This window comes from Humulus lupulus, chromosome 1 (assembly GCF_963169125.1).
Source record: "Humulus lupulus chromosome 1, drHumLupu1.1, whole genome shotgun sequence".
Taxonomy (NCBI): Eukaryota; Viridiplantae; Streptophyta; class Magnoliopsida; order Rosales; family Cannabaceae; genus Humulus; species Humulus lupulus.
In genome coordinates, this window is record NC_084793.1 from 200256009 (window position 1) to 200282008 (window position 26000).

Here is a 26000-nt window from a genome sequence, read left to right on the forward strand (position 1 = left end):
TAATAGAGTAGAGAAACCACAGGGTGCTCTCAATGTAACATTGAAGTTGGAGGAAGTATTTGGAACTTTTTAATTATTTTTTTTCAAAACCCATATTTCTGTTTTCTTTCAAAACGGCATATACTTGGCTTTGGCCGTGAGGTGCTGGATAATATTTTCCGGCTCGTCCGATATTTCCACACCGGAAAATAGGAGAAAAGAGCAAGAAAATACACACTCACAAACGGCAAAAAGCATCCTTTAATGGTGGAAAATGAATTCCCAACCATTAACGAGAAGTGATATACTTCAACTACCAAACCGCTTGTTACACCCCTCTAAAACCCCTCCTCATTCCTTTCCGGCCTTTTATCGAACACGTCGTAAACGTTATTTGGGAGCTAAGTTTCAGGCCTATGGTGACGATGCTAAGTTTCTCAACCCAGCGAAGCTCAGAATTCGCGCCTGCAAAGCTTCTGGTTCGAGTTCGAACTCGGCTATAGTGCCCACGAACGCCGAGGAAGACGTTGAGTCTGCTCAGCTATTCGAGGTTTCTTTCTTTTTTTGATTGTAGATTTAGCTAAAGTTAAAGATAAATTGTTGTGGATTTTATCAGTGCAGAGCATATTTACTAATATGTGCTGTGCTGCTGGTAAAATGGAGGACGAGTGAAAAGGAATCTGGATTTTCCAATGAAATTGTTATTGCAAAAGAAAGTGGAATCGTTTCTGTCTCCTGAGAGGACTTTTGGGGGTTGGGATATGGTTCTTGTTTGATGAATGTATATGAAGTAATAATTCGTAGTTGTAGATTAGGATGGAGACTGTGTTACATGAACTTGTTGGAAGGGGTGATTTCCTTAGAAGGTATATAATATATTAGTAGTTGTATTCAATTAAACTGTTTATTCTCATTCCAATGGAAGGCGGGTGTGGTTATACAGAGTACTGTGTCTTAATGTTCTGAAATGAGTCTTGGAGGCTTAGATTAGAATTTCTCAGATGTGACATTTTTCTTTTCAGACTTATTCGTGTTCTTGTGCAGATTTTAGCATTATCAAGTTTGGAATTATCTAATAAGGGAGTGATCTTGTTGACATGGCACATATGTTTTGATGATTCCTTGTCTATTGCTTTGATAGTAACAAGCACTCTTCGAGATAGTGTGAATCTCCATAGCAAAACTTGCTATTACAATTAACAACCGGAATGGCATAATTGCCTACAAAAATCCTTTTATATTCATCAATTACAGAAAGTGCATAACAGAAATTAGTTACTTAGCTACACTCTCTCAACACGAACTAGGTGCAGCATGTAATCCTTGAGCCAACGTGGCCTCACGCGCATCCTTCCCTTACGTGCTGTTTTTCCCTCTTCGCATTGCTCATCTTCGTTTCCTTCTTCATTTATGGTGTTGCTCCTCTCCTTCAACTGCTTTGCATCAGCTTCCTGGGCCGTATAACTCTCCCACTCTTTTATTTGGTCTTGTGGCTTTTGAGGGTCCAATTCTATTGGGCTTGAGAGTTGGGTTGGGCTATCACTGCCTCCTTCCCCAAAAACAACTTTGTCCTCAAGGTTGGGCAGACTGTAAAGTCGACAAAAAAAGGTGAAATCCTCCCAGGTGGCGTCCTCTGGTGCGTTCAAAGTCCATTGAACCAACATTTGTTTGATAGGCTTGTTCTTATCTTGTAGAACACGAGTTGCTAAAGTAGTCAAAGAGGTCATCATGGGTCAATTAGCAATGCTCATTTCAGGTAGAGGGTAGCAGTTGAATGACTCCGCTCCGTGATATGGTTTAAGCAAAGAAACATGGAATGTTGGATGCATGCGGCTGCCTTGTGGGAGCTGAAGTGTGTATGCAATTGGACCTGCCTTTGCAGTTACCTTAAAGGGTCCAAAGTACCTTCTGCACAACTTGGAGTTCAATCTATTTGCCACTGTCGTCTGTCTATATGACTGTAGCTTTACTAACAATTCTCCAATCTTAAACTCAATGTCACGACACTTCTTATTTGCTTGTTGCCTCATACGGTTCTAAGCCTGTTGTAAATTAGTAGTCAGTTGCTGCAAAATCTCATCTCTAGATAGCAAATCTTCCTCTATTGCTTGTATAGTTGTAGTATCACGAGTATCAGAAGGTATAGACAGGGGTGTGCATCCATACATTGCCTGGAAGGGTGTCATGCCAATCGCTAAGTGGAAGCTTGTATTATAGTGATATTTTGCCCAAAATAAAAATCTGCTCCATTGTTAGGGATTATCTGTTGTAAAAGCTCTAAGATATTGCTCCAAATAACGGTTTGTGACCTCCGTTTGTCCGTCCGTTTGAGGATGATAAGAGGAGCTCATCTTGAGTCTAGTGCCCATTAGTTCGAATAATTTCTTCCAAAACGCGCTTGTGAAAATAGGGTCTTGGTCTGAAACAATTGTGCGTGGCATACCATGTAATCGAATCACCATAGTAGAAAAAAGTTCAGTGACTTTTGTGGCAGAATAATGGTTCGTTAATGCTATGAAATGGGCATATTTGGTAAAACGGTCAATGACAACCAAGATATTGGAGACCCCATGTGAGTTTGGCAGCCCCACTATAAAATCCACAGCCAAATCTTCCCACACTCGTTCAGGAATTTCCAAAGGCTGGAGCAACCCATAAGGAGCCGAAGGTGAATATTTCACTGTCTGACAGACCAAGCAAGCTTGCACAAAAAAACGAACATCTTTATGCATTCCTTGCCAAAAGAAATTAGGCCCCAAGCGCAGAAAAGTTCTCTCTACTCCTGCGTGACCCCCAGATGGTGAGGCATGGAATTCATGTAGAAGTAGTGACTTCAAACTCGAGTGTTCACTAATGAAGAATTTTTGCCGAAAATATAGAATCCCATCTTTCACAGAATACAACTTTGTGTCCAATTCCCCTTGTTGAAACTTAGTATGTAAGTCGTGAAGATCCGGGCAGATGATGTTTCTTGGCGTAGAGTCTCTAAAAACTCGAAACATCCTGAGCTAACTGCTATATGAATAGCTGAAACAACTCCTTCTTGCTGGTGAGAAAGTGCATCAAATGCTGAGTTTTGTTTCCCCACTTTATACTCAATGGAAAATTAGAAACCAAGAAGTTTGCATCAGAAGTGTTGCTGTTCGGGGGTTTGAATCACTTGTGTTACTAACTCCCTGAGACTTTTATGATCTGTACGAATGATGAAATGTTGGCCTAGCAAGTATTGTCTCCATTTGGTAATCGCCTCTACTATTGTTCTCATTTCCCTGCTATATGTCGAGGCTCCGGCAAATCGAGGACCAAGCTTTTTGCTGAAAAAGGCCATTGGGTGACCTTCCTACATTAATACCCCTCCAATTCCCATATTAGAGGCATTTGTTTCGAGCACAAACTCCTTGTTAAAATCAGGTAATCTGAGAACAGGGGTTGCTGTCATAGCTTTCTTAAGGTGCTCAAAGGCATCAGCAGCCTCCGGAGACCACTTGAAATTATCTTTCTTTAGAAGCTCAGTTAATGGGGCAGCAATGGTAGCATATGAAGCTACAAATCGACGGTAGTATCCTGTCAAACCAAGGAATCCTCGCAGCTGTTTGAGTGTAGTAGGCACCGACCAATCCACCATAGCTGAGATCTTAGACGGGTCCACTTTTAACACCTTGTGAAGAGACCAAGTGACCATGATATTCAGTAGTATGCTAAAAAAAATGGCACTTACTAGCCTTGACATAGAAGCTGTATTGTTTGAGTAACTGTAACACCTTCCCAAGATGTCGAACATGCTCCTTCATGTTGCTATTGTACACCAAAATATCGTCAAAAAATACAATGACAAATTGACGCAAATAGGGTTGAAAAACCTGAGTCATTGTTGATTGGAAAGTGGAAGGGGCATTGGTCAACCCAAATGGCATAACCATGAACTTATAGCGGCTCTCATGAGTGCGAAAAGCTGTCTTGTGCACACCACGGCGATACATCTGGATTTGGTGATATCCGGCTTGCAAATCCAACTTGGAAAAAATCACTACGCTGCCCAACTCATCCAACAGTTCATCGATAGTCGGAACAGGAAATCTGTCCTTGATAGTAATCCCATTAAGTGCCCGATAATCCACACAAAAGCGCCATGTTCCATCTTTCTTCTTTACCAATAACACCGGTGAAGAGTAAGGGCTAGTGCTCGGTCGAATAAACCCCATGTCACTCATTTCTTTAACCAGTTTCTCAATGACATCCTTCTAAAAATAAGGATACCGATAAGGTCGGGCATTAACCGGATTAGAACTTGGCTGTAAAAAAATCCTGTGATCAACCCCTTGATAAGGTGGAAGCTGTTTAGGCTCCTCAAAGACATCCACAAAGTCAGTTAGTAACCCCCTGCCTTCCTGAGGAAATTGTTTCTCCAACTTAGCCAATTCATTGACCTTGGTAGTGGGTTCCTCCAACATAGCATAAAACTGATAAATCTCTTTAACCTCTCCTTCTCTTGAGAGGGTATGGAACTGAGAATAAGACAATTGATGTGTAGACACATCCGTAGACCTAGCAAGTTTCACCACATTGCCTTGCCAAGTAAATTCCATGGTGAGTGCCTTATGGTCATGTACACAAGGCCCTAGAGTTTGTAGCCACTGCATACCCAAAACAACATCCAACCCGCAAATAGGAAGCACATACAAATCCACCACAAAATTATGTCCCTGTAAAACCAACTCCACACTTTTGCATATCTTAGAACACAGCAAAAAATTTCCATTGCCCATATATACCTTAAAGCACTTGGTGTCCACACATGGTAGGTTCAATTGAGCTGTCAAAGACTCTTGAATGAAGTAATTATTACTCCTGGTATCTATAAGAACCTCTAAAACCTCAGCCCCTTATTTCGCCAAAATTCGAAAAATTCGCGGATTCAATGAATTTGACAGTGAATAAAGCTTACTTCCTCATCAATCACATCTTCCATGTCCTGCGAATTAGTCTCCTGGAGGACCTCATATTCATCCTCATCGTGACAGCATAAAATGAGCATTTTATTCTTCATTTATGGCCATAATGGAATTTCTTATCATAGGTAAAACAAACACCACGATCTCAACGTTCCTTCAGTTCAGCAGGGGATAATCTTTTAACAAGAAGAGATGGGTTACTTGCTAGAGTAGTCTTCTGGCCCGAAGGTACCTGAGAAGCTGAATTTGGTTTGTAACCTTGCAGAGATGGTGAGAGAGAGACCTGTTGTGTAGCTGTTGTGCGAGAAAACCACCTCGAACAACCATTGTCGACACGAGTACGACCAGACAAATCGTCATGTCTATCCTCAAAGATATGAGCCTTCGCCATAACATCAACAAGGTCCACCGACTTCATCATCAACAACTCTTGGCGTATTTCCATCTTCAATCCCCATATGAAAAAATTCAGGAACATGGATTCTTGCACCCCAGGAATCCGTGGCATCAAAGACTCAAACTCAGTTCGATAATGAGAAACTCTACTTGTCTGGGTAAGCTTAGAGATACGACCCAGTGAATCATCGTAAATTGATGTCCCAAAGCGCAATTGAAGAGCCTGGAGAAACGATTCCCAATCTGAAAATGATCCGCCCTTTTCCATCCATTGAAACCAAGTGGAGGGAGCACCATCCAAATGGAAGGCAACCACAGACAGTCTCATAGAGTGGTCAACTCGGTGAAGATCAAAAAATTTATTGATCTTGTAAACCCAATCCTCCACGCCAGTACCATCAAATCTTGGGACCTTGACTCGTAGGGTTTTGAGAATGGAGTTCAAATCCCTGTTATTGGTATCAACATCCGATGGTCTTCCTCCCGAGCGACCAAAGTCGCGCACAACACTGCCCTCACCGCTTGTCGCCAGAGATGATGGTTGTTGTACCTGAGCAATCTTCTCCTTTGTCTTAGTCGCATGCTACTCCAACAACTTAAAATGCTCTAGCTGAGACTCAGAACGTTGCTCCCATTTGAGGTCCATAGCCTGTAGCAGATTGACAATTTCCTCGTTCTTCATGGTGAAGACTCAATGAAAGCACCAATGATAGTAACAAGCACTCTTCGAGACAATGCGAATCTCCACAGCAAAACTTGCTATTACAATTAACAACCTGAATGGCATAATTGCCTACAAAAATCCTTTTATATTCAGCAATTACAAAAAGTGCATAACAGAAATTAGTTACTCAGCTACACTCCTCTCTCAACGAACTAGGTGCAGCATGTAATCCTTGAGCCAACGTGGCCTCAAGCGCATCCTTCCCTTACGCGCTGTTTCTCCCTCTTCGCACTGCTCATCTTCGTTTCCTTCTTCATTTCTGGTGTGGCTCCTCTCCTTCGGCTGCTTTGCATCAGCTTCCTGGGCCGTATAACTCTCCCACTCTTTCATTTGGTCCTGTAGCTTCTGAGGGTCCAATTCTATTGGGCTTGAGAGTTGGGCTGGGCTATCAGAATTATGCATTTTGTTTCTAGGGTTCTCCCTGTCTAGCTGTACATTTTCATTTTGTTAGTTTTTTACATTAGTCTTATCAAAGAAGTCAAATAAATAATATTTTTGCATTTACTCCATTCTAGTTATCCCCATCCTATTCATTCCTTATACATTCCTCACTTCAGTTGTCAATCTTTGTATCAGGATATTAAAACTTTCTAATAACTTGTTTTTGAAGCCCATCTTTTCATCCATTTTTATTAGATATTTGTTTACGTAAAACTTGAAGAAAATAATTCTTGTCTTTTCATTAAAATTTTTTATGTCACCTTTGTTAATTGTTCATTGTTGAGTTGATTTTTTTTTTCTTCCAGAAATTAAAGGATCTTGAGAGACAACGGATTGATAAATTGGAAGAACTTGACCGTAAGGCAAATGTGCAGTTGGAAAGGCAGCTTGTGATGGCTTCTTATTGGAGTAGAGTTTTGTTGACTATGCGTGGAAAGTTGAAAGGAACTGAGTGGGATCCTGAAATCTCACATAGGATTGACTTTAGTGATTTTTGGAGGCTTCTTAACTCAAATAACGTTCAATTTATGGAGTATTCAAATTATGGTCAAACAGTATCAGGTAAAAAGTTTGTTCGCTCTTTCCATTTGGGTGTCAACTTTGCCATGGAATATTGTTCTGAAAGTTAGTTTCCTTATATCTACAGTGATTTTACCTTATTACAAAGATGAGAAAACAGGAGGATCTGAGGGAACTTTGAATAAGGAAATTGTTTTTAGGCGTCATGTAGTTGACCGCATGCCAATTGATTGCTGGAATGAAGTTTGGCAGAAGTTGCACCAGCAAATAGTAAATGTTGATGTCTATAATGTGGACACAGTACCTGCAGAAGTATACACAACTGTTGCAACTGCAGTCATTTGGTCTATGCGGCTTGCCCTTTCTATTGGTTTATATATTTGGATTGATAACTTGACAAGACCAATATATGCCAAGTTGATTCCTACTGATCTAGGAAAACCTGGCAAAAAAATTAGGCAGCCCCTCAAGCGCCGTGCACTTGGATCTTTAGGAAAAAGTCGGTAAGTGGGGAATGATTTCCCATTGGCATGTTTTTGACTTTCTTGTTAAGTAGCTGTTAAAAAATCCCCTCTCTCTCTCTCTTCATATTCTTCTCTGTTTCTATAATTTTTGGGTGGCAACATAGTTTAAATTTGCTGGTTGTTGCAACTTGATTCTGATAGCCCAGCCCAACTCTCAAGCCCAGAGAAACAGAGAAACAGAGATTCTGCATTTTGTTTCTACCAGTAAGAGTAATGATATGTTGCCACCCAAGTTGATTCTCTCTGTTTCTCTGTTTCTACATTTTCTCTGTTTCTATCAAGCCCAAGGGAGTAATGATAGAGTGTTGATTCTCTGTTTCTACCAGTAAGAGTAATGATATGTGCATCCAAAATATACACTCAAACATTACACACGGTGATGTAGCAGTTTAGCCTGGCCAATCACATTTATTAAAACTGGGACCCACTGTTTTAAAGAGCGGTGACACGTCACTGTGTGTAATGTTTGGGTGCATATTTTGGGTGCACATATCATTTCTCTTACTGGTATCACCCAAGAGGGGTAGCTCAAATTGGCAGAGATGTGGTTTGATCCCATAAGGTCTGGGGTTTGAGTCCCTCCTGGGTACCTATACTTACATAGCAATTGCTATGGTTTCCTAGTCCCCAAATATTGTAGGGTTAGGCGGGGAGCCTAGTTTAAAAAAAAGAAAAAGAAAGGGATTACTGGTATTAGGAATATGCAAAATTACAAATTACAAAGAGATAAATGTGGAATTTTCCAAGGACAAGTTTATGTATCAAATTTCACTTTGTTTTTGGTCCATTCATGGTGTTATGAGGCAAAAGGTTTCTTTGAGGCTACCCTTATAGGAAAAAGATGTCTCTTAACTGTGGTTGTTACTAGTGTCCTTAGGCTGATGGAGTGGCTTCTGAATTTAAGTTTAAACTTTATTTTTTTAAAATAAATTTTAGTTCTTAAATATTTATGCTAGATTAACAAATGACAACTATAACACCATGCTTCTTTACCTGTTTCAAATGACAACTAGGTTTGTAAGTTACCAATGATTAACAAATAGAAATTGAATTTGCTCATGGAAATATTCTGAAAAATTCTTATTAGAATCATACGTAGCAATCAGTTTGATGTTAATTATTAGAACTAACTGAATTTTACATTTTGTAATTAAATTTTACTTCTAAATGTTTCTTATATGTTCTTGCTTGGACAAAGGTAGATTGTCATCATTTTCTGGAAGGAAAAAAAAGTGAACATTATTTATTTATTTTGAAAAGAGATGAATTTGATATAAAGTTTGTTGCTCTGATTTAATTTTTATTGCTGCTTTCAACCAGGGCAAAATTTATATCAGCAGAAGAATCTACTGGTATCACCTTTGATGATTTTGCTGGTCAGGAATATATAAAGAGGGAACTGCAGGAAATTGTAAGAATTTTAAAGGATGATGAAGAATTTCAAGACAAAGGCATTTATTGCCCAAAAGGTGTACTTCTCCATGGACCTCCTGGAACTGGTAAAACGCTGCTAGCGAAAGCTATTGCTGGTGAAGCAGGACTTCCTTTCTTTGCGGCAAATGGCACTGATTTTGTAGAGGTTAGGCCTGATTAACTTATCTTCTCAATTAAAGATAATTTGATTAATAAAGTAGCATATTATTGAAACAATATGATACTTATGCACTTTTTCTGGGATATATAACAAAAAGTATATCCATACAAGGAGTTTCATGTGAGATCCACTTGCAATATAAGTAGTTTTATGTGAGAATGATTACACCCACATAATCGCATTGGGAACTAAGCAACTTTCCATAGGGAGTGTTGAGGTAGGATCCAAGAAACATAAATTGAGGACATATATAGCTATTAAGGTTGAAACAACATTACCTTTAAATGGAAATCATTTGCCTCCTTTGTTATTATTATAATTTTTTTTACTGAGTCATATTTTGCCTTTTTGTAAATTTGACAAGGCACTGTCAGTCATTGATTTGTTGATGAATATATTAAATTTAGGTTTTTTTTATAGAGTAATGCTAGGCCCATACTCATATTACACACTTAGACTACACACTATGATGTGACATACATTTTTAATCATTGACATTTATTAAGTAGGACCTCACTAATTTAATGTGGGGTTAAAAATGCATGCCACATCATGGGATGCATTTTGAGTGTGTAAAATGAATGTGTGTCAATCATTATTCTTTTTTATAACAAAAAATAAAATTGCAAGGTTTTTTGTGATATTTTAAAAGTATAGGGTTTTTCATCAAATTATTATTATTATTATTATTCATTTATTTTTTTTATTATTTTTATCTAGACAAACAATGGGATTTATTGTTTTCCTTACCCCAATAAACCACATCATATTCATTGATTGGATATATCTGGCCTCTTTTTTATGAGTATAAAATCTAGATCCTTATTAAGTCAACAAAATCTTGATCTCAATATTCTCTCTTTCTTATGGACGGTCTTAGATGTAATGGGTATATATCTGTCACTCAATGCAGAGTTGTGATTTCATCTTATCCTTTCTTCTCTCTCTCATTATTTGGGCATTGTAGAATTTAAAGCAAACTTTCTAACTTATATTTCTCCAGATGTTTGTAGGTGTGGCAGCTTCTCGTGTCAAGGATCTATTTGCTAGTGCTAGATCATATGCACCATCAATTATATTTATTGATGAGATTGATGCCATTGGTAGTAAACGTGGTGGGCCTGATATTGGTGGGGTAGGTTAATACATATCATGCTTTACTCAATACCATATTCTTTGATGCCCCATCTTCCTGTTGGTTTACTCCACCTCACAAAATTGGAATAGCCTAAACAAACTGCGGGACTGGTTGTTATTTCTTTCTTATATTTATTTTATGTTTATCATTTCTATGCAAACTAAAATAGAAGTGGAATTTATTCTGGTGGCTCGAGTTTCATTTTGTGTTGCATGTTGTAAGCGATTTTTGAAACATCTCTTGTATGCCTAATGAGCATAATTGAACCTTGTGAGACTGAGATGTGTCATGCACAGGGCCTGATACACGCGTGGACTACAAGGTTTTTTAATTTTTTTTTATCGTTATTGTATAATGATTAATAAGTAGGTCCTTGGATGACCTTTTAAATTCATTGAAAATTATTTGACTTCTCTATCAGAAAGTCAAAAGGAATCATGAGAGTTAGGTTTAATGGTTATGCCCTCCTGAGACTCACCTAGCAATTTGCTAGAGTTTCTTGCCTCCATCAGTTCAACTGGAGGATTAGCTCATCAGGAGAAAGAAAAAAAAGAGTCCAAAGGGAAAATATTAAACATACAAGTGTTTGCTGGAGTGTTGACAAATTTGAAGTTCAGTAGACTTTTCAAATAGGAATTTTTTTTTTAAAAAGAAAAATTGCTATTCAAGGTTGTTCAGGAACATTGTATTAGCAATTGTATTGCACAACTAGTGCTGAGATAGGTAAGGGTAGTGATGGTTTTATGAAGGTATTGGATATATAGTATCATTGTATAGCCTGTCAAAGTTCAGTTTCTTTGCAAACAATAATAAATAAATAAATAGAGCCTGCCAAAGCTTTAAATGACAAGATTAAAATGTGGATAAATATTTTCTAAGGATCACCTTGTGATTGATCTCCAAGTTCTACCTTGGGACTTGAAAAGCTTCATTTATTGTGATATAGTTCAAAGTTGATGAGGTACTGGCTGCAAAACCATGTTACTCTAAAACCATATGGAACTTATTATAACTCTTACTTTGTATGTAGTCTGAAATTGTAATTTATTGTTGTATAGGGTGGTGCAGAAAGGGAACAAGGGCTCCTTCAGATATTGACAGAGATGGATGGATTTAAAGTTTCTACCTCACAGGTTTATATTCAAATTTTAAGTGGATTAAAGAGGGGTTGGCTGCTTTTGACTGTTCAACTTGGGTTTGTTAGGTACTGGTAATAGGTGCCACAAATAGACTGGATATTCTTGATCCTGCTCTACTGCGAAAGGGTCGTTTTGACAAGATCATAAGAGTTGGTTTGCCATCTAAGGATGGTAGATTGGCTATTTTGAAGGTTTACTTCTCCTTCTCTTCTTCTTACACTTTCCCTCTTCCCCATTATTTTATCTTTTGTTGGGACCATTGTAGGTATAGATACCATTTCAAGTTTGTACCTTACATTAATACTTTGAGCATGGCAGGTGCATGCTAGAAATAAATATTTCCGTTCTGAGGAGGAGAAGGACGTTCTCCTTCTGGAAATAGCAGAGCTTACTGAAGATTTTACTGGGGCAGAACTGCAGAACATACTGTAAATGCTTAATCCACAATTTTTTCCCCTGTTCTGCATCAAGATAGAGAAAGGCTTATGTTAATCAATCTAATGACAGGAATGAAGCTGGAATTTTGACTGCCAGGAAGGATTTAGATTTCATTGGTCGAGAAGAGCTGCTAGAAGCTTTGAAAAGGGTCAGTAATGCTTTCCAATAACATATCTCCTAGCTGGGCTACCTCATGCCATCTAAAACTTGAGTGTAGCTGACCCCTGACATCATCATTTCTTTTTTGTATTTTTTTTGCAATAATTTTTGCAGCAAAAAGGCACATTTGAAACAGGGCAGGAAGATAATACTGAAATCCCAGAGGATCTAAAATTAAGGTTGGCATACAGAGAAGCAGCTGTTGCTGTCCTTGCCTGCTACTTTCCAAATCCTTACCGTCCATTTACACAGGTCATGGTGCTGCCTTTATTATTTAGTTTCTTAAACTCTTTTTGTTCCTAGGAACACTGTAATTTTACATCCCTTCTGTTGTATGCAGACGGATATAAAATCAATTCGTAGTCAGCCAAATATGTGTTATAATGACATTCCGGGCAAGGTCTTTGCAAGAAAATCAGATTATGTGAACTCTATAGTGCGTGCATGTGCTCGTAAGTTATGAAGATGATCTTGTTAACAAAATCATAATAGACTGCAGGGGTTTGCCTTCTTTGTTCATTACTTTAAATATTCCTTCGTTTATCAAAATTTTTGGCCATTACATCTTTGGGTTTAGCCAAATTTGTGCTTTCTTTAACTTTGGAATCTCTAAGTTTTAAATCCAGATTTGCTAGTATCAGGATCTGAAGTCTGTATCAAATCACGTCTATATACTCTTTTCATTTCTATAATATAATAAATAAATGTATCATTTCATACTTGGGTACTTCTTTAAATTATTTGCTTTATTTGTTCCAAGAGGCTTAGACTAAAGATAGATATATTTATTAACTAAGTTTGATATTTCTTTGTTATAGTGATGTCTTTAAGATTATTAGTATATTTTCGAGTTATCTATTTCTTGGAAGAAGTGAACATTAATCCAAATTAAGATGGTTGTAAAGGAAAAACGGGGTGGGTGTTCAAAATTGATTTTGTGAAAGCTTACGATTGTGTGAATTGGGACTTTTTGGACTTTGTCCTGGGTAAGAAAGGATTTGGTGAAGTTTGGAGGAGATTGATGTTAGGGTATTTGTCTTCTACATCCTTCTCTGTGTTTTTAAATGGGAGACCAAGGTGAAAATTTAAGGGATCTAGAGGCCTTCGTCAAGGGGATTCGCTTTCACCATTCTTGTTTACTTTGGTTGTGGATGTCTTGGGCAGAATGGTGGATAAGGCTAAGAGTGTTTCGACTTTTAGAGGTTTCACAGTGGGCAAGGATAAAGTGGAGGTTAGTTATCTTCAGTTCGCTGATGATACGATTTTCTTTGTTAATGATAAGGAGTTTTTGTCAGTTCTTCTTGATATTCTGAAGGCTTTTAGTGTTGTCTCCAGGTTATCTATTAATTTCCAGAAATGTCAGCTCTTAGGGATTAACCTGGATGAGGAGACAGTAGACCTTCGAGCTAAGGAAATCGGGTGGGAGGCGGGCCAATGGCCTATGAAGTATTTGGGGTAACCATTGGGTGCTTCCCCTCATTCCAAAGGTTTTTGGGAGCCTGTTGTTTCGAGATGTGTCAAATGCCTGGATGGGTGGAAGTGTGCTTTCCTGTCTAGGGGTGGTAGGTTTTTGGAGAAGTTGATGCGAGATTTTCTTTAGGAGGGTGCGAATCACTTTAGTTCTAACCACCTTGTCTCTTGGAGGGAAGTTTGCAAATCGCGTGGTCATGGGGGCCTTGGCATTGGTAATTTGGATTTGAGGAACAAGGCGTTTCTCATGAAATGGTTGTTGCGGTTTCCTTTGGAAAGCAAGACTTTGTGGCACAGGGTGGTGAAGAGTAGGTATGGGGGGATGGAGGTTTCTGGGATACTGGTAGAGGAGGGAGGTTGTCTGTTCGTGGCCCTTGGAAAGACATATCGTCTCTGTATGAGGATTATAGCCAGCTGGCCAGGTTCAAGGTTGGAAGGGGGGATCATATTCGTTTTTGGGAGGATGGTTGGATAACCGATACTCCATTAAAGTATCAATTTCCTGACTTATTTCCGTTTTCCAAGGCCAATAACTATTTGATTAAGGATTTGGTGGTTTCTGGGGGTGAGGGAGGTTTAGGAGGCCTGGGGTGGGATCTGCGTTTTAGAAAGAATTTGTTTGATAAGGAGGTCTCTAGTCTGACTCGGCTGTTTTAGTTGTTAGAGAATGTTGCTTTGTTGGCAATCTTAGAGGACAGAAGGGCTTGGATTCTTGACACTAGTGAGATGTTCTTTTGCAGGTCAGCCTTTTTGGAGGTTAAGTTATGCTCATATGGGTCCAGAAGAGAGGTGGGCAAATAATTTGTGGAAGAGTGTTTTTCCCTCGAAAGTTAAAGTGTTTGGTTGACTGGTCTTCAATAATAGATTAAATGTTCATGATAACTTGCAAAGGAGGAGACCCTGTTATTGTTTACTCCCTAATTGGTGCGTTTGCTGTAAGAGTGTAGGGGAGTCAACCAGACACTTATTCCTGGAGTGTCATTTTGTTAGGGAGGTTTTGGGTAAGGTGTTGGCTGAGTTTGGCGTCTTTTGGTGTATGCCCTCTTCTTGTTCTCAATTGTTTATTGGTCGTTTAGAGAGAGGCAAGAATGTGTCTCGATTGTGGCAGAGTACTTTGCTTGCGACTTTTTAGGCCTTATGGCTTGAAAGAAATAGTAGAATTTTTGAAGGTTTCTCTAGCTCAGCTTAGTTGAGTCTATTTGGGATAAGATCAAATTTTGGGTTGCAACTTGGGTGTTTAAATCCAAGTGTTTTGAGGGGATTTCTTTTTTGGATCTCTGTAGAGATTGGGGCAATTTATGGCTTTAGTGTTGGGGAGGGGGGTTTCTGTTGTGGGTGGTTTGTGCTTGTTTTTGTTTTTGTTACCACGGTATTCTTCCGCCAAAAGTGAGGGCTCTCAATATATTTGAGAGGAGGTCAGTCTAAGACAAAGGCCTCTGTCTCTTTTTCAAAAAAAAAAAAAAATTATACTAATTACAATAAAGGCTAATCGGGTCAGTGCTGGAGCAAGTAGGAGGAGACCACATGTGGCCCCAGTCCGCTATACAAGAATCACTCTTACCAATTTTGTTACAAACGTTTTATTTTACAGATAAAATTAAACTTTCCTAGCATAGTTGTCACTCTCTTTGTTTAGCCAAAGGTTAGGGCTCAACTGCCACATTACTAGGTTAAACTCCTGGAATTAGGACTATACTGGGAAACTTTTAATGTGGTCGTTAGGGGATAAGGTCAGCTAATTAATTTATTGATGAATGTTGTACCATGTATGCTTAGGGTCAAATGGTTAGATATGGTGGAACAGTTTGAATTATTTTTGTCAAAATGGTTGCCTGTTGTTTCTGTTCTTAATCATGCCTTATGCATGTGGTTTGTTCCTGATTTTGGTGCTTCAAATGCTTTTTAATTCATATTGGTAATTGATTACTTTTATTGTAGATATGTAATGAACTTCTGTCATTTTTTTATTTTCGTGATTGTTAACAATAAGCCTTATCAAAGAGAAAGAAGTATAAATATGCTTAGAGTTCATTGACTGCATCTTTTTGTAGCAAGAGTTATTGAGGAGGAGATGTTTGGGGTTGACAATCTGTGTTGGATCTCATCAAAGGCAACATTAGAAGCTTCGAGGCTGGCAGAATTTTTAATCCTGCAGACTGGAATGACAGCTTTTGGGAAAGCATTCTACAGGAATCAGAGTGATCTTGTGCCCAATGTATGCTTGAGTTTTCCAAATATTTGAACTTCAATCCCTGCATTTGTTGATAGGACTATTTCACATTACTAGCATTGGTGCCTTTGTTCAATTGCAACAGCTTGCAGCTAAGCTTGAAGCACTTAGGGATGAATATATGCGTTATGCTGTTGATAAATGTTCATCTGTGTTGAGGGAGTACCATCTAGCTGTGGAGACGATCACAGGTGATTAGTGTTTATGATTTGTTTGTTTGAAGTTCGAACTAATACTAGTACAGTGTATACTTTGATCTCTAATTACTTTGCTTGAGGTTACATCATTATTAGTGTTACTAGATTGACTTTAGATATCAAATTGTAATGTTTGAATACTTTTTGGCTTGCCATGTCTTTTTATTATGCAGACCTTTTACTTGAAAAGGGAGAAATTAAAGCTGAGGAAATTTGGGATATTTACCAAAGGGCTGCTCAAATACCTCAGGTAGTTGTTAACTTAACATAATTGCTATTATATAGTTATGAATTACCTTTTTTCTTTGGACTACTTTTGTCATTATCTACAAAGCTAGTTTTGCATACTTTTTTTTTGTCCAAATGGAAATATGTTTCCTATTATTATTTTGAGAATGCAATATGTTTCCTATTATTTTGAGAATGCAATATGTTTTTGTAATAGCTTTTCAATACACATCTTAAATCTTGCAATCATGGCTTACGTTGTTCTTTTCTCTGTACCTGATATGCCATATTTATCAGTGGATGTATTTTGATGTAGTACAATAGCTTACTGTTCCAACTCTAATGATAGTATGTTAAACGATTTTGTTTCTTATGTACTCTAATTCATTCCCAGCCGGCTGTGAGTCCAGTGGATGAATATGGAGCCCTAATATATGCAGGGAGATGGGGAATACATGGGATTTCACTTCCTGGGAGGGTTACATTTGCACCTGGCAATGTTGGATTTTCAACGTTTGGTGCAGCCAGACCCATGGAGGTATCTGAGATACTATGCTACTGGGATTTTGTTATGCTTTTTTGTTTCAACAATTAATGTGACTTTTGTACCCTTTTTCTTTTTCATTATCTTACAGACCCAAAAGGTGAATGATGAAACCTGGAAGTTAATAGATGACATTTGGGATAAAAAAATTGAAGACATGAAAGCTGAAGCTTCAGCAGTGTTTGAAGAGGAAAAACAGAAACCTCAACTTCTAATGGCCAGCCATTTTCTATAGAAGTAAACATCTTTCCCTAATATGAATGCAGCTTATTCAAAATTTTATCATATTGTTTTTACTGTGAAACCAAAGGCAAGGCCAAGGAGCAACTGCATATGCTGCTTGAATAGTTTCACTCTCATGAGAGAGAGAGAGAGAGAGAGAGCCACATTGAGTATCTTTCCTGTGCAAGTGTAGCTGTGCAAGATACATCAATTAGCTCATGCATTGTGTTTGATCGGTGGACCTGTAGCTTAGCATTTCCTTTTGAGTTTGTTTTAACTAGATAGAGCTAAAATGTCTGGAATTTAGCTATTTGGTGACGATTAAGTTTCAGATTACCTGAGTGTGGCTGTGCAAGATACATCAATCAGCTCATGCATTGTGTTTGATCAGTGGACCTGTAGCTTATCCCACTTTGGGAAAAATTTCCTTAAAGTTTTCACTCTTGCAGATTAGCATTTCCTTTTGAGTTTGTTTTAACTATATAGAGCTAAAATGTCTGAAATTTTGTGTTATTCCTCTTTTGCAGGCAAAGGATTACTGGATCTTATGGTAGATAATCCAAGGACACATGCTATGTTTAATGATTGGTAATTCTACACATTTAATTAAAACTAGATTCCCTGCTTCACCCTACAATATTTGGGAACTAGAAAATTATAGCAATTGCTATGTAAATACCCAGGAGGGGCTCAATCTACCAAAGAAGTAGAAAGATAGTTGTCTTATTAATTTATAGCTAGCATGATACATCATAATAGGTGTTGTGAAAGAGAGGGAATGGCGGGGGAGGGGGAAGAAATGCAACACTCTTTCTTTTCAGCAATTACAGTATATAAATTGCAAACGAATAAATTGGAGAACAAAAATGTACAATGTCAAGTGTTGTATATGACTAAAAGAATTGGATTAAACTCTGAATTGCAAAAAATTGAGATCTAATGCTCCCGGAAGTGTGCGCTGTGGAGGGAATTTGGGAAGGAGATGTGCAATCTCATTGGCAGTCTTTAAATACTGCTCAAACTTAGTGACAATTCCATTATGCTTAGCTTCTATGTTTATGAATTTTTTGGGTTGTTCACTCTCCACTTCTGTTGCATTTGTACCATTAGCTAGAGGAACGCCATGAACATTGCAAGCATTATTCTTGATGAGGCATAAAAGTGCTTTGTCTCTGGCAGTCCAGCTACCTGTTCGCATATCAAAGTGATAAAGAGTGAGGAACCGCTGTCCATAAGTAGCTACGAATTCCAATGCTGCCAAAATGAACTCAAATTCCTCGTTGGACATATAATAGGGAAAACTGATTCTTGTCCATCCAGGTTTCGCTCCGGCGTAGCCCTATTCATAATTAGGAAAAACATGATTTAGTTAAGCTTTTTCTAACTGGAGTATTATCAGAAATAAGCATCCCATTATTGAAGTATGTCTATCAATTAATCGCAAATTTTGTGGCTTAGTATTAGTGTTCTTCATAGAAAGAAAGTGAATTTAACTATACACAACAGAGATTTCAAACTTAATTTTATAGCTGTGCTGTGATTCATGTTGTTCTAAAGCATTTAAAATTGTTCACCTCTACAATGGCAGATCTATGGGCATGAGAGATAGCCTCATCAATTCCGAGCAGTCTGTGACCATAGGGTCCCGCACAAGCACAACCACCTCGAGCTTGGATGCCGAAGAGGTCATTGAGGAGGACTGCAACAAAAGCTCCATGAAGAGGCTTATCTCTATTGTTGCCAATCTCTCCCCACATGAAAAGCCCTCCTTCTTTGCCGTCTCTGCTGTCATTGCCACACCCATTTTTAAGGTCTGTAGGTGAGCAAGAATTTGTTGTGGAATAAACGAGGAACGACAATATGGCTTGTCGTTTGACACTTGTATTTCCTAAAACATGTATGTTCTTATTTGGGAGAAGCCTCTTTAGTGCTTTTTCTGCATAGATATGCTCATATCTTTTAATCACTTCATAACCTATGTATTCTTTGACCCAAAAGGCCAACGCTGCTCTTATTGTTTGTATTATTTGTGGTGTCCCAGCATTCTCCCTTTCTTCAATGTCCTCGTAATATAACGTCTCCTGCATTCATGAAGTAATATTACTTGAATTAGTTACTTTTATTTGACATAGCTTGTAGTAAGAAAAAAAAACGCTAAATATCACATGTAAAAGTAATGATGATTACTGGGTTTTCAACATATTAAATATTTGATAAGTTGAACTTGGCTATATACCCTTTCAAACAAAAAATAAAAGAACTTTTTTTTTTTTTTGAGTAAATTGTGGTTAAAATACTCAGTGTTTTTAAAATGTTATATTTTTATACTCAATTTTGTTTTCAGTAAATATATCAAATATTTTCAAAATATTGAACTTTTATAACTATTTTTTTTATGATAAATATACCAAATATTTTTAAAATGTTGTATTTTTATATCTATTTTTTTATTATTTTGAGAAATAATATGAAACTTAGAAAAAAATATAAATTTTTAATTATTTTATCTTTCTTATTTTTTCTCAAAATAATTATTTTAAATTAAAAAATAATAAATATTTTATTAAAATTAATAATAAATAATTTAAACTTTAAAGAGTGAAGGGAAAATATAAATTTTAATTATTTTTAAAATTTTAAATGATTTTTTTTGTTATTTTGAGAAAATAATAAGAAAGATAAAATAATTTAAAATTGAAAATTTATATTTTTCAATTTATTTTTATTATTTATCAAAATAATAATAAAAAATAAGTATAAAAGTGTAATATTTTAAAAATATTAAGTGTATTAGCTGCAAAATAAAATTTAAGTATAAAAGTGTGACAATTTTAATACATTGAATATATTTACTTTTTGAATAATTATAAAAATGAAACATTTTGAAAATATGAATTGTTTTAGCGGCAATTTAATCCATTTATTATTACTTTTATGTATATCTATCTTATGAAGATATCATTTGGGAAGTGTAGGTCTGGACCAGATGGGATGGGAGTTAATTTGGTACGCCAGAATAATTCCAACTAGAGATCTTTTCTTGCTTGCTCTAGATTTCACGTCATTTTCACATTATAAATGATTATAACTATTTCTACCTTTCTTCCGGTCTGAATTTTCATTTTTTATATCCTTATTAAAGAAAAAAACGAGATAAAAGTAAAAATTCATGTAAATATTAGCAGTATCGAGTGAATGATTCTGAAACAAGAGTGTCTAATTACCTTTTCAGAGAAGCCATTAACGTAAGCAACGGTTCCACCTCCACAAGTTGATGGGGGTGAAGTCTTGAGCTGATAGAGAGCCTTGCTCATCAATAGTATGCCAGGGGTTCCAGGTCCACCAACAAACTTGTGTGGGCTAAGAAAAATAGCATCATAGCCGTCCATCTCTCCTGATCTCATGTCCAGCTCTACATAGGGACCACTGCATACGTGTGCAGCCTAAATAGTTAGTAAACTAATAATAATAATAATAATAATAATAATTAGTGTGTTTTGGTGTGTAAAGTCTACTTACCAAGCAGCGAAATCAAAGCATGCAAAGCCTCCATACAAGTGAAGAAGTTGGGCTATTGCTCTTGTATCAGAGTAAATCCCAGTCACATTACTACAAGCAGAGAAAGAACCCAAAATAGGTCTGTTGGCATATTTGTAACACTCAAGCTGCAATCTTAGAGCTTCCATATCTAATAACCCATTTTCGTCTAAACCGATCTCAACTACTTCAGCCAAGCTTTGGCGCCATGAGAGAATGTTCGAATGATGCTCAAATGGTCCAACAAAAACGACCCATTTCTCTTCATTGCTTAAGCTCTTCATCACTCTCTCTCTCAGTATGGATGGCACCGTAAGCCCCATAACCTCTTGGAGCCTCTTTATGGCCGCAGTGGTACCTGACCCACAGAACAAGAGGGCATCCTCATCTCCACCTCCCAAACATTTCTTTACGTAGCTCCCTGCTTCATGAACCATTTTTGTTGTTCGGTGACCCACGTGACTGTCGCACGTGTGTGTGTTTCCTACACACGTATTGTATAATATAATATTAATAACTAATAAATAAAGCTCCTTCGATATGAACTTTGATATATGAAATATACCTATAAGGATAAGATTCTTATACTAAATTGTTGAAAATGTGAAATATAGTAAAGCCTTTAACCAAACTAAAGCAACCATCGATATCGGTCGTTCTTGTGTATAGCCTATAAATATATATTTATATTTCTTTCATTGCCTTGTTTTTTTAATGTTCCTCAATTAAATATATTTAAAAAAAAAATCATTGCGCCTAGAACGACCAAAATGAAAAAAAAAATTATTATACTAAATAGTTTTGATATGAATGAATGAAAACATTTATTAAATATTTCCAACTTGCACAAAAATATAATTGTGGACACCAATAATTAATTGAGCTCAATAAATATAGATATAGATATAAGGAAGTCTCTAGGCTATCGAACAACAAACACTAACAATTCATACTCTATCTACACGTAATTTTGCACAAGTGGTAAATATAGTATTGTTATATTATAGGTGATATATGTATGGAACGATTACAATGTATTCCATTTTTTTCAATATCGGTACATCCTTTTTTATTTTTGGCACCTCGATAGATATAATTCCAATTTTTTTTATATGACAGTGTACATTGTAGGTATTTGGAATATCCTGCAAATTTTCAAGAAATTCTGAATAGTTTAGGAAGCCGAAAATAGAGTTCAAACTATCAAATTTTACACGCGTATACAAAAAAATAGGCACGCGTGCAATAGACAGTTTATACTCTCTTTCGGTACCATAATTTATTTAGAATTTCTTGAAAATTTGTAGGATGTTCTAGATAGGTATAATGTACACCATCATATAAAAATATTTGGGATTATAACTATTCAGGTACCGAAATAGAAAAATGATGCACCGATATTGCAAAAAAGACATGCGTTGTACTCGCTCCCTATATATATAATATATTATTATTATAATAGAATAATGATGAGGTGGTGTAATTAAGTAGGTACCATAGAAAGGAAGAACGTTATAGATGATGAAGTTTTCAATGTAGAGAAGGGATCGACCAGAGGCGGTGTGATCGGCATACACGATGGTTCGTTTGCCGAAAGGAGAGTTGTATTCCACTTCATAATTACCACCAATGATCTGAGAACGAAGCCATGCTAATCTCACCTCTGCCGATTCTGATTTCGCGGGTACACCCTTCTCCAATGTCCGGAATGACTCCGAACGATGATTGCAAAGACTACCCCCATAAGATTTATTATTAACATTAGGAGAAGATGGTAAAGGCCTTGTTGTTGTTGCTGCCCTGCCAACTCCTATATTACTCTTACTCTGATCTAAACGTTTTATGGGTTGATCCAAGTATTCCATCTTAATTTTTGGACCAAAAAGAAAATTAAAAAAAACTATACGAGATAAAGATTATATTAAGAGTAGGATGATGAAGAGAAAAAGTTAGTAAGTAGCTTAATATGTGAATATGTGGTATTTATAATAATGAGTGGATTGGGAAGAAGATATATATATAAATATATTTATATATTCGGTGGGCTTGTGTTTAATTTCTCTTCTTGTTTTGTACATAAGGATTCATGTGGCGGCTGAGCCAATTGTATTAACAGCTGAGATATTAGGCCATATAGTTAAGTATGAAATAATCCATGTCTACGAAATCGGGTGTAGTCCCTCTTCCTTTCTAATATGACGGGTTTTCACGCGGTGGGTTGGTCTTACTCTTACATATATCTGTGCCCTTATTATTTTGTATTCTTATATATATTTTATTTATATATATAAATAATGTTGGCATGTAAAAGGTGTCATTTATATATTGGTTTACACTATGGTTAGAATCAATTTTAAATTCAATCATATAATAGTAGACCAAAAAAATTGAACAACATGGTACGTTAGTAGCCAAGTTGGCTTTTAATATTAATCATTAAATAAGTCCTGCCGGCATTGAAATCCAATATTCGAACACCAAAACGTGGAAAACTCTTTATTCTTTATTATTATTATTAATTTTTTTTACTAGAAGGAAAAGTCTTTATTCAATGGTTTGGTTCCCTTGTTCGAAAGAGATGAAGTGTTATGTGGCTGCACCGTTGTGCCACTGTTACCACTTTCTTTGGAAAATTTACAAAAACCGACCATTGTTTCTTAATTTTTAAAATGAAAATTACAAAGTTACCCTCTGTAAATATTGAAAAACACTCGTTCATTTATTTTAAAAAAAATCTATTTTGTGATATGTCACCCACTGGTTAGAATCTATGTAATAAATAGATAAACCAATTATACAAACATATCTTTATCTGATTCTTTAGCCTCTAGTTTAGGGGTCCCAAGTTTAAATCACTTTGTTATAAAATCAAATATTTGGGCTACCAGCATGATTTTGATTTTTTTTCAAAGGTGAAAAAAGTATATAAAGGAATTTTATTAATTTTTTTTTCAATCAACCCTTTACACTTTTTCTTTCAACAACTTGTATATAACCTTCTTGATGGGTATCTATGGGGCATAGCATTTCTGGGTGTTTTCCTCTTAAAATTCTTGTGGGCCCTGCTGGGCTGTATTTTAACTTATAATAGGCTGATTTGGAGTAAATTTATGGGTTGTACAATTTTGGGGATTACTATTTAGCTAATCTTGTATAAAAATATGTGAATTAATCTTTTTATAATATGTATGGAAGAATTTAATTAAGAAAAACTTAGTTTATGGAAAAATTAAGTACATAGGCCAATTGAAATTTAAACAAAAACACATCATCACAATCAAGGGCACAAATGTAATTAACGTCTCTACTCAAGCATAAACACGATCAAAAGCATTATCCAAAACTACGTAACTCTCTGCAAATGCTTCCATCTCCGACACTCCCTTCTCCAGCGATAGCTTTCTTCTCCGGCGACAACTCCTACCTCCGGCCATTTCCACAACATTCGATCAATACTAGCAAATGTTCGACCTCAGCTTCTGCAATTTTTTTTAACAAAAATCTCTTCACTTTGACAAATAATGACTGATCATTTTCTACAGAAATCAAATAAATTCCAACATTCTTCCAATCATACGAGCTCCAATCGTTGAAAATTCCGGCGACCTGCATATCCAGTACACGATCAAGAAACAAGGTTTGCAGAAATTGTCTCCTCTGTCAACTCTATTCTAACGTCATTTTCTTTTATTTGGAAACTATCTTAAATCTTCTACATAAAACAATATTATTTGCATACAAAATCAAAATTATAGATGACTATTATCTTGATTATAAAGATAAATGATCAGGATCATGATGTGCTTGCTGAAAAACACAAACAATTTATAAAATAAAAAATTGAAAGAAATTATCTAAACCCAATAGTTTGTGTACATTGATTAACAAAAAAATAGACAAGAAATAAAAACTCTGAAAATTTTACATTCTAATTTGTCTTTACAATAAAAAGAATAATTTGATAGTTTGAATTTTTACTGCCAAAACATTCAGTAACACTAGGATAACCAAATACCTGGAAAAACAATCAATATATTTGTTGATGCAGTTTTTCGCCAACAGTGTATTACGAAAATTATCTGGAATAAACTAGTGCTTAAGGGTAAACCGTAAGGAGAATAATCACTCTTCAAGCTACTTAGAATGATATAGTAAGAACACTCGTTCCTTTTTACGTGGTTCGGAGGTTAGAATCCCCCTAGTCCACGAGTCAATATTATTACTGTATGTCTCTCTCTATTTCGACATAATATTTGCATTACACAGAGAAAACCCAACCCCTTTTCTATCCAAGGTCTTGGTATTTATAGGAGAGTGATCCCTGGGTAGGTGTTGGGGTCATCCCGTGATCCCTTGATCCCTCACATCATCTTGTGACACTAATGATTAACATTTACATTTTATATTGAACTGTGGTCTAATCATTAGGTAAAATGGATAATGGGTCGCATGGTCCAAATCAGGCGTATGATGTCTGATCATGCACGTTTATATTGCGTATCTGGGAATTCGGGATTAAACAGACACGTGATGTCTGTTTACGCACGTTTATATTGCGTAGTCAGCTTTATAAAGATCCTGGGGTACGCTAGGTCTCTGGCGTACCACGAGCTAGCGTAACGTCATCTCGCGCCTTTTGATGTTATACTCCACAAATGGTTCCAGGCAGTATGTTACTTTGAACTCATTAGCTCGAGCTATTTGTCTAGGGAATCGTGCTAAATTCCCCAGGATGAAAAGTGAACACGTGGAACATCGATTATAGCCTTTTTAGCCAGCTGTACCCGAGCTGCCTAAAAAGGTACGTGCTGATTTTCAGGGCGTACATTTGCCCCCAAGTCCTTGCTCCTGTTCTATGATGTCACTTCTGACTTTCACAACATGGACTTTTAAGCTTCCATTGCTATTATCCAGGCCCTGCCCATCATTTGAGTACTGGACACGTGGAACGCCATGATTGGCGTCTGTTCGGGTTTTGAGGATTGTATTAAATGGTCTGGCCACCTTTTTGCCGCCGTTTCATTTTTTGAATCATGACCCTCGTATCTCGCATTAGCTTGATCGGACGGTCCTCGTTTCCTTATGCCTTTTACGTACAAATAGGGTTGGCAATTTTCAGTACTCATCACCTTTCATTCGAAATTTTTCTTCATTTTCTCTCTTCCGAGCTTCAAAAACTCTTCTTCCTCTTCTGATTAAAATCCCAGAAATCCCCAAAATCTCGTTACAAAATACCCTCGGAAACCCAGTCATCAAGGATTTCCCTAGGAGCCCTTCTTCTACTTTGCTTGCAACTTTCATTTGAAGAACATATCGTAAGTTTCCTGTTTTTCCGAGACTTGTATGCTACTGTTTTTCGCGTGTTTCAATTTTCTTCCTTTTTCTTTGTCATGTGAATCTGCACTTTATAGACATCAACAATAGGTTGTTCCTAAATAACTTTGGTGCATAGGTTTCGATTTTAGGCGTATTGAGTAAATTCTAAAACATGTCTAGGATTGTGATGTTCATAACTAGGTAATTTCTGGGTGATTTCTGGGTAAGTTTAGGAAATACCCATTCGGGATAT

General features: G+C 36.7%; 2 protein-coding genes across 3 annotated transcripts; one reads left to right on the plus strand and one right to left on the minus strand.

The window, feature by feature from the left end:
• Positions 1-55: 55 nt before the first annotated feature.
• Positions 56-18666, plus strand: LOC133802369 (probable inactive ATP-dependent zinc metalloprotease FTSHI 4, chloroplastic). 2 transcript variants are annotated; one of them, XR_009877278.1, is made up of 18 exons: positions 56-529; positions 6798-7053; positions 7139-7514; positions 8856-9114; positions 10133-10264; positions 11326-11400; positions 11472-11597; positions 11725-11834; positions 11914-11992; positions 12118-12255; positions 12344-12455; positions 15525-15688; positions 15789-15894; positions 16074-16150; positions 16523-16666; positions 16764-16909; positions 17422-17482; positions 18483-18666. XR_009877278.1 is itself a non-coding variant. In XM_062240676.1 (17 exons), exons 1-16 carry the CDS (start codon positions 254-256, stop codon positions 16905-16907), a joined length of 2574 nt encoding a protein of 857 aa, XP_062096660.1. In that variant the 5' UTR covers positions 56-253; the 3' UTR covers positions 16908-16909; positions 17422-17624. The 2 variants fall into 2 exon arrangements, 1 of the variants encoding a protein (XP_062096660.1); XM_062240676.1 differs by lacking the exon at positions 18483-18666 and having other exon boundaries at positions 17422-17624.
• Positions 17468-22519, minus strand: LOC133802383 (uncharacterized). Its single transcript, XM_062240682.1, has 5 exons — positions 21927-22519; positions 20414-20915; positions 20119-20320; positions 18469-18975; positions 17468-18233 (listed from the first exon to the last, which is right to left on the minus strand). Exons 1-5 carry the CDS (start codon positions 22294-22296, stop codon positions 17802-17804), a joined length of 2013 nt encoding a protein of 670 aa, XP_062096666.1. The 5' UTR covers positions 22297-22519; the 3' UTR covers positions 17468-17801.
• Between the last annotated feature and the right edge of the window lie 3481 nt (positions 22520-26000).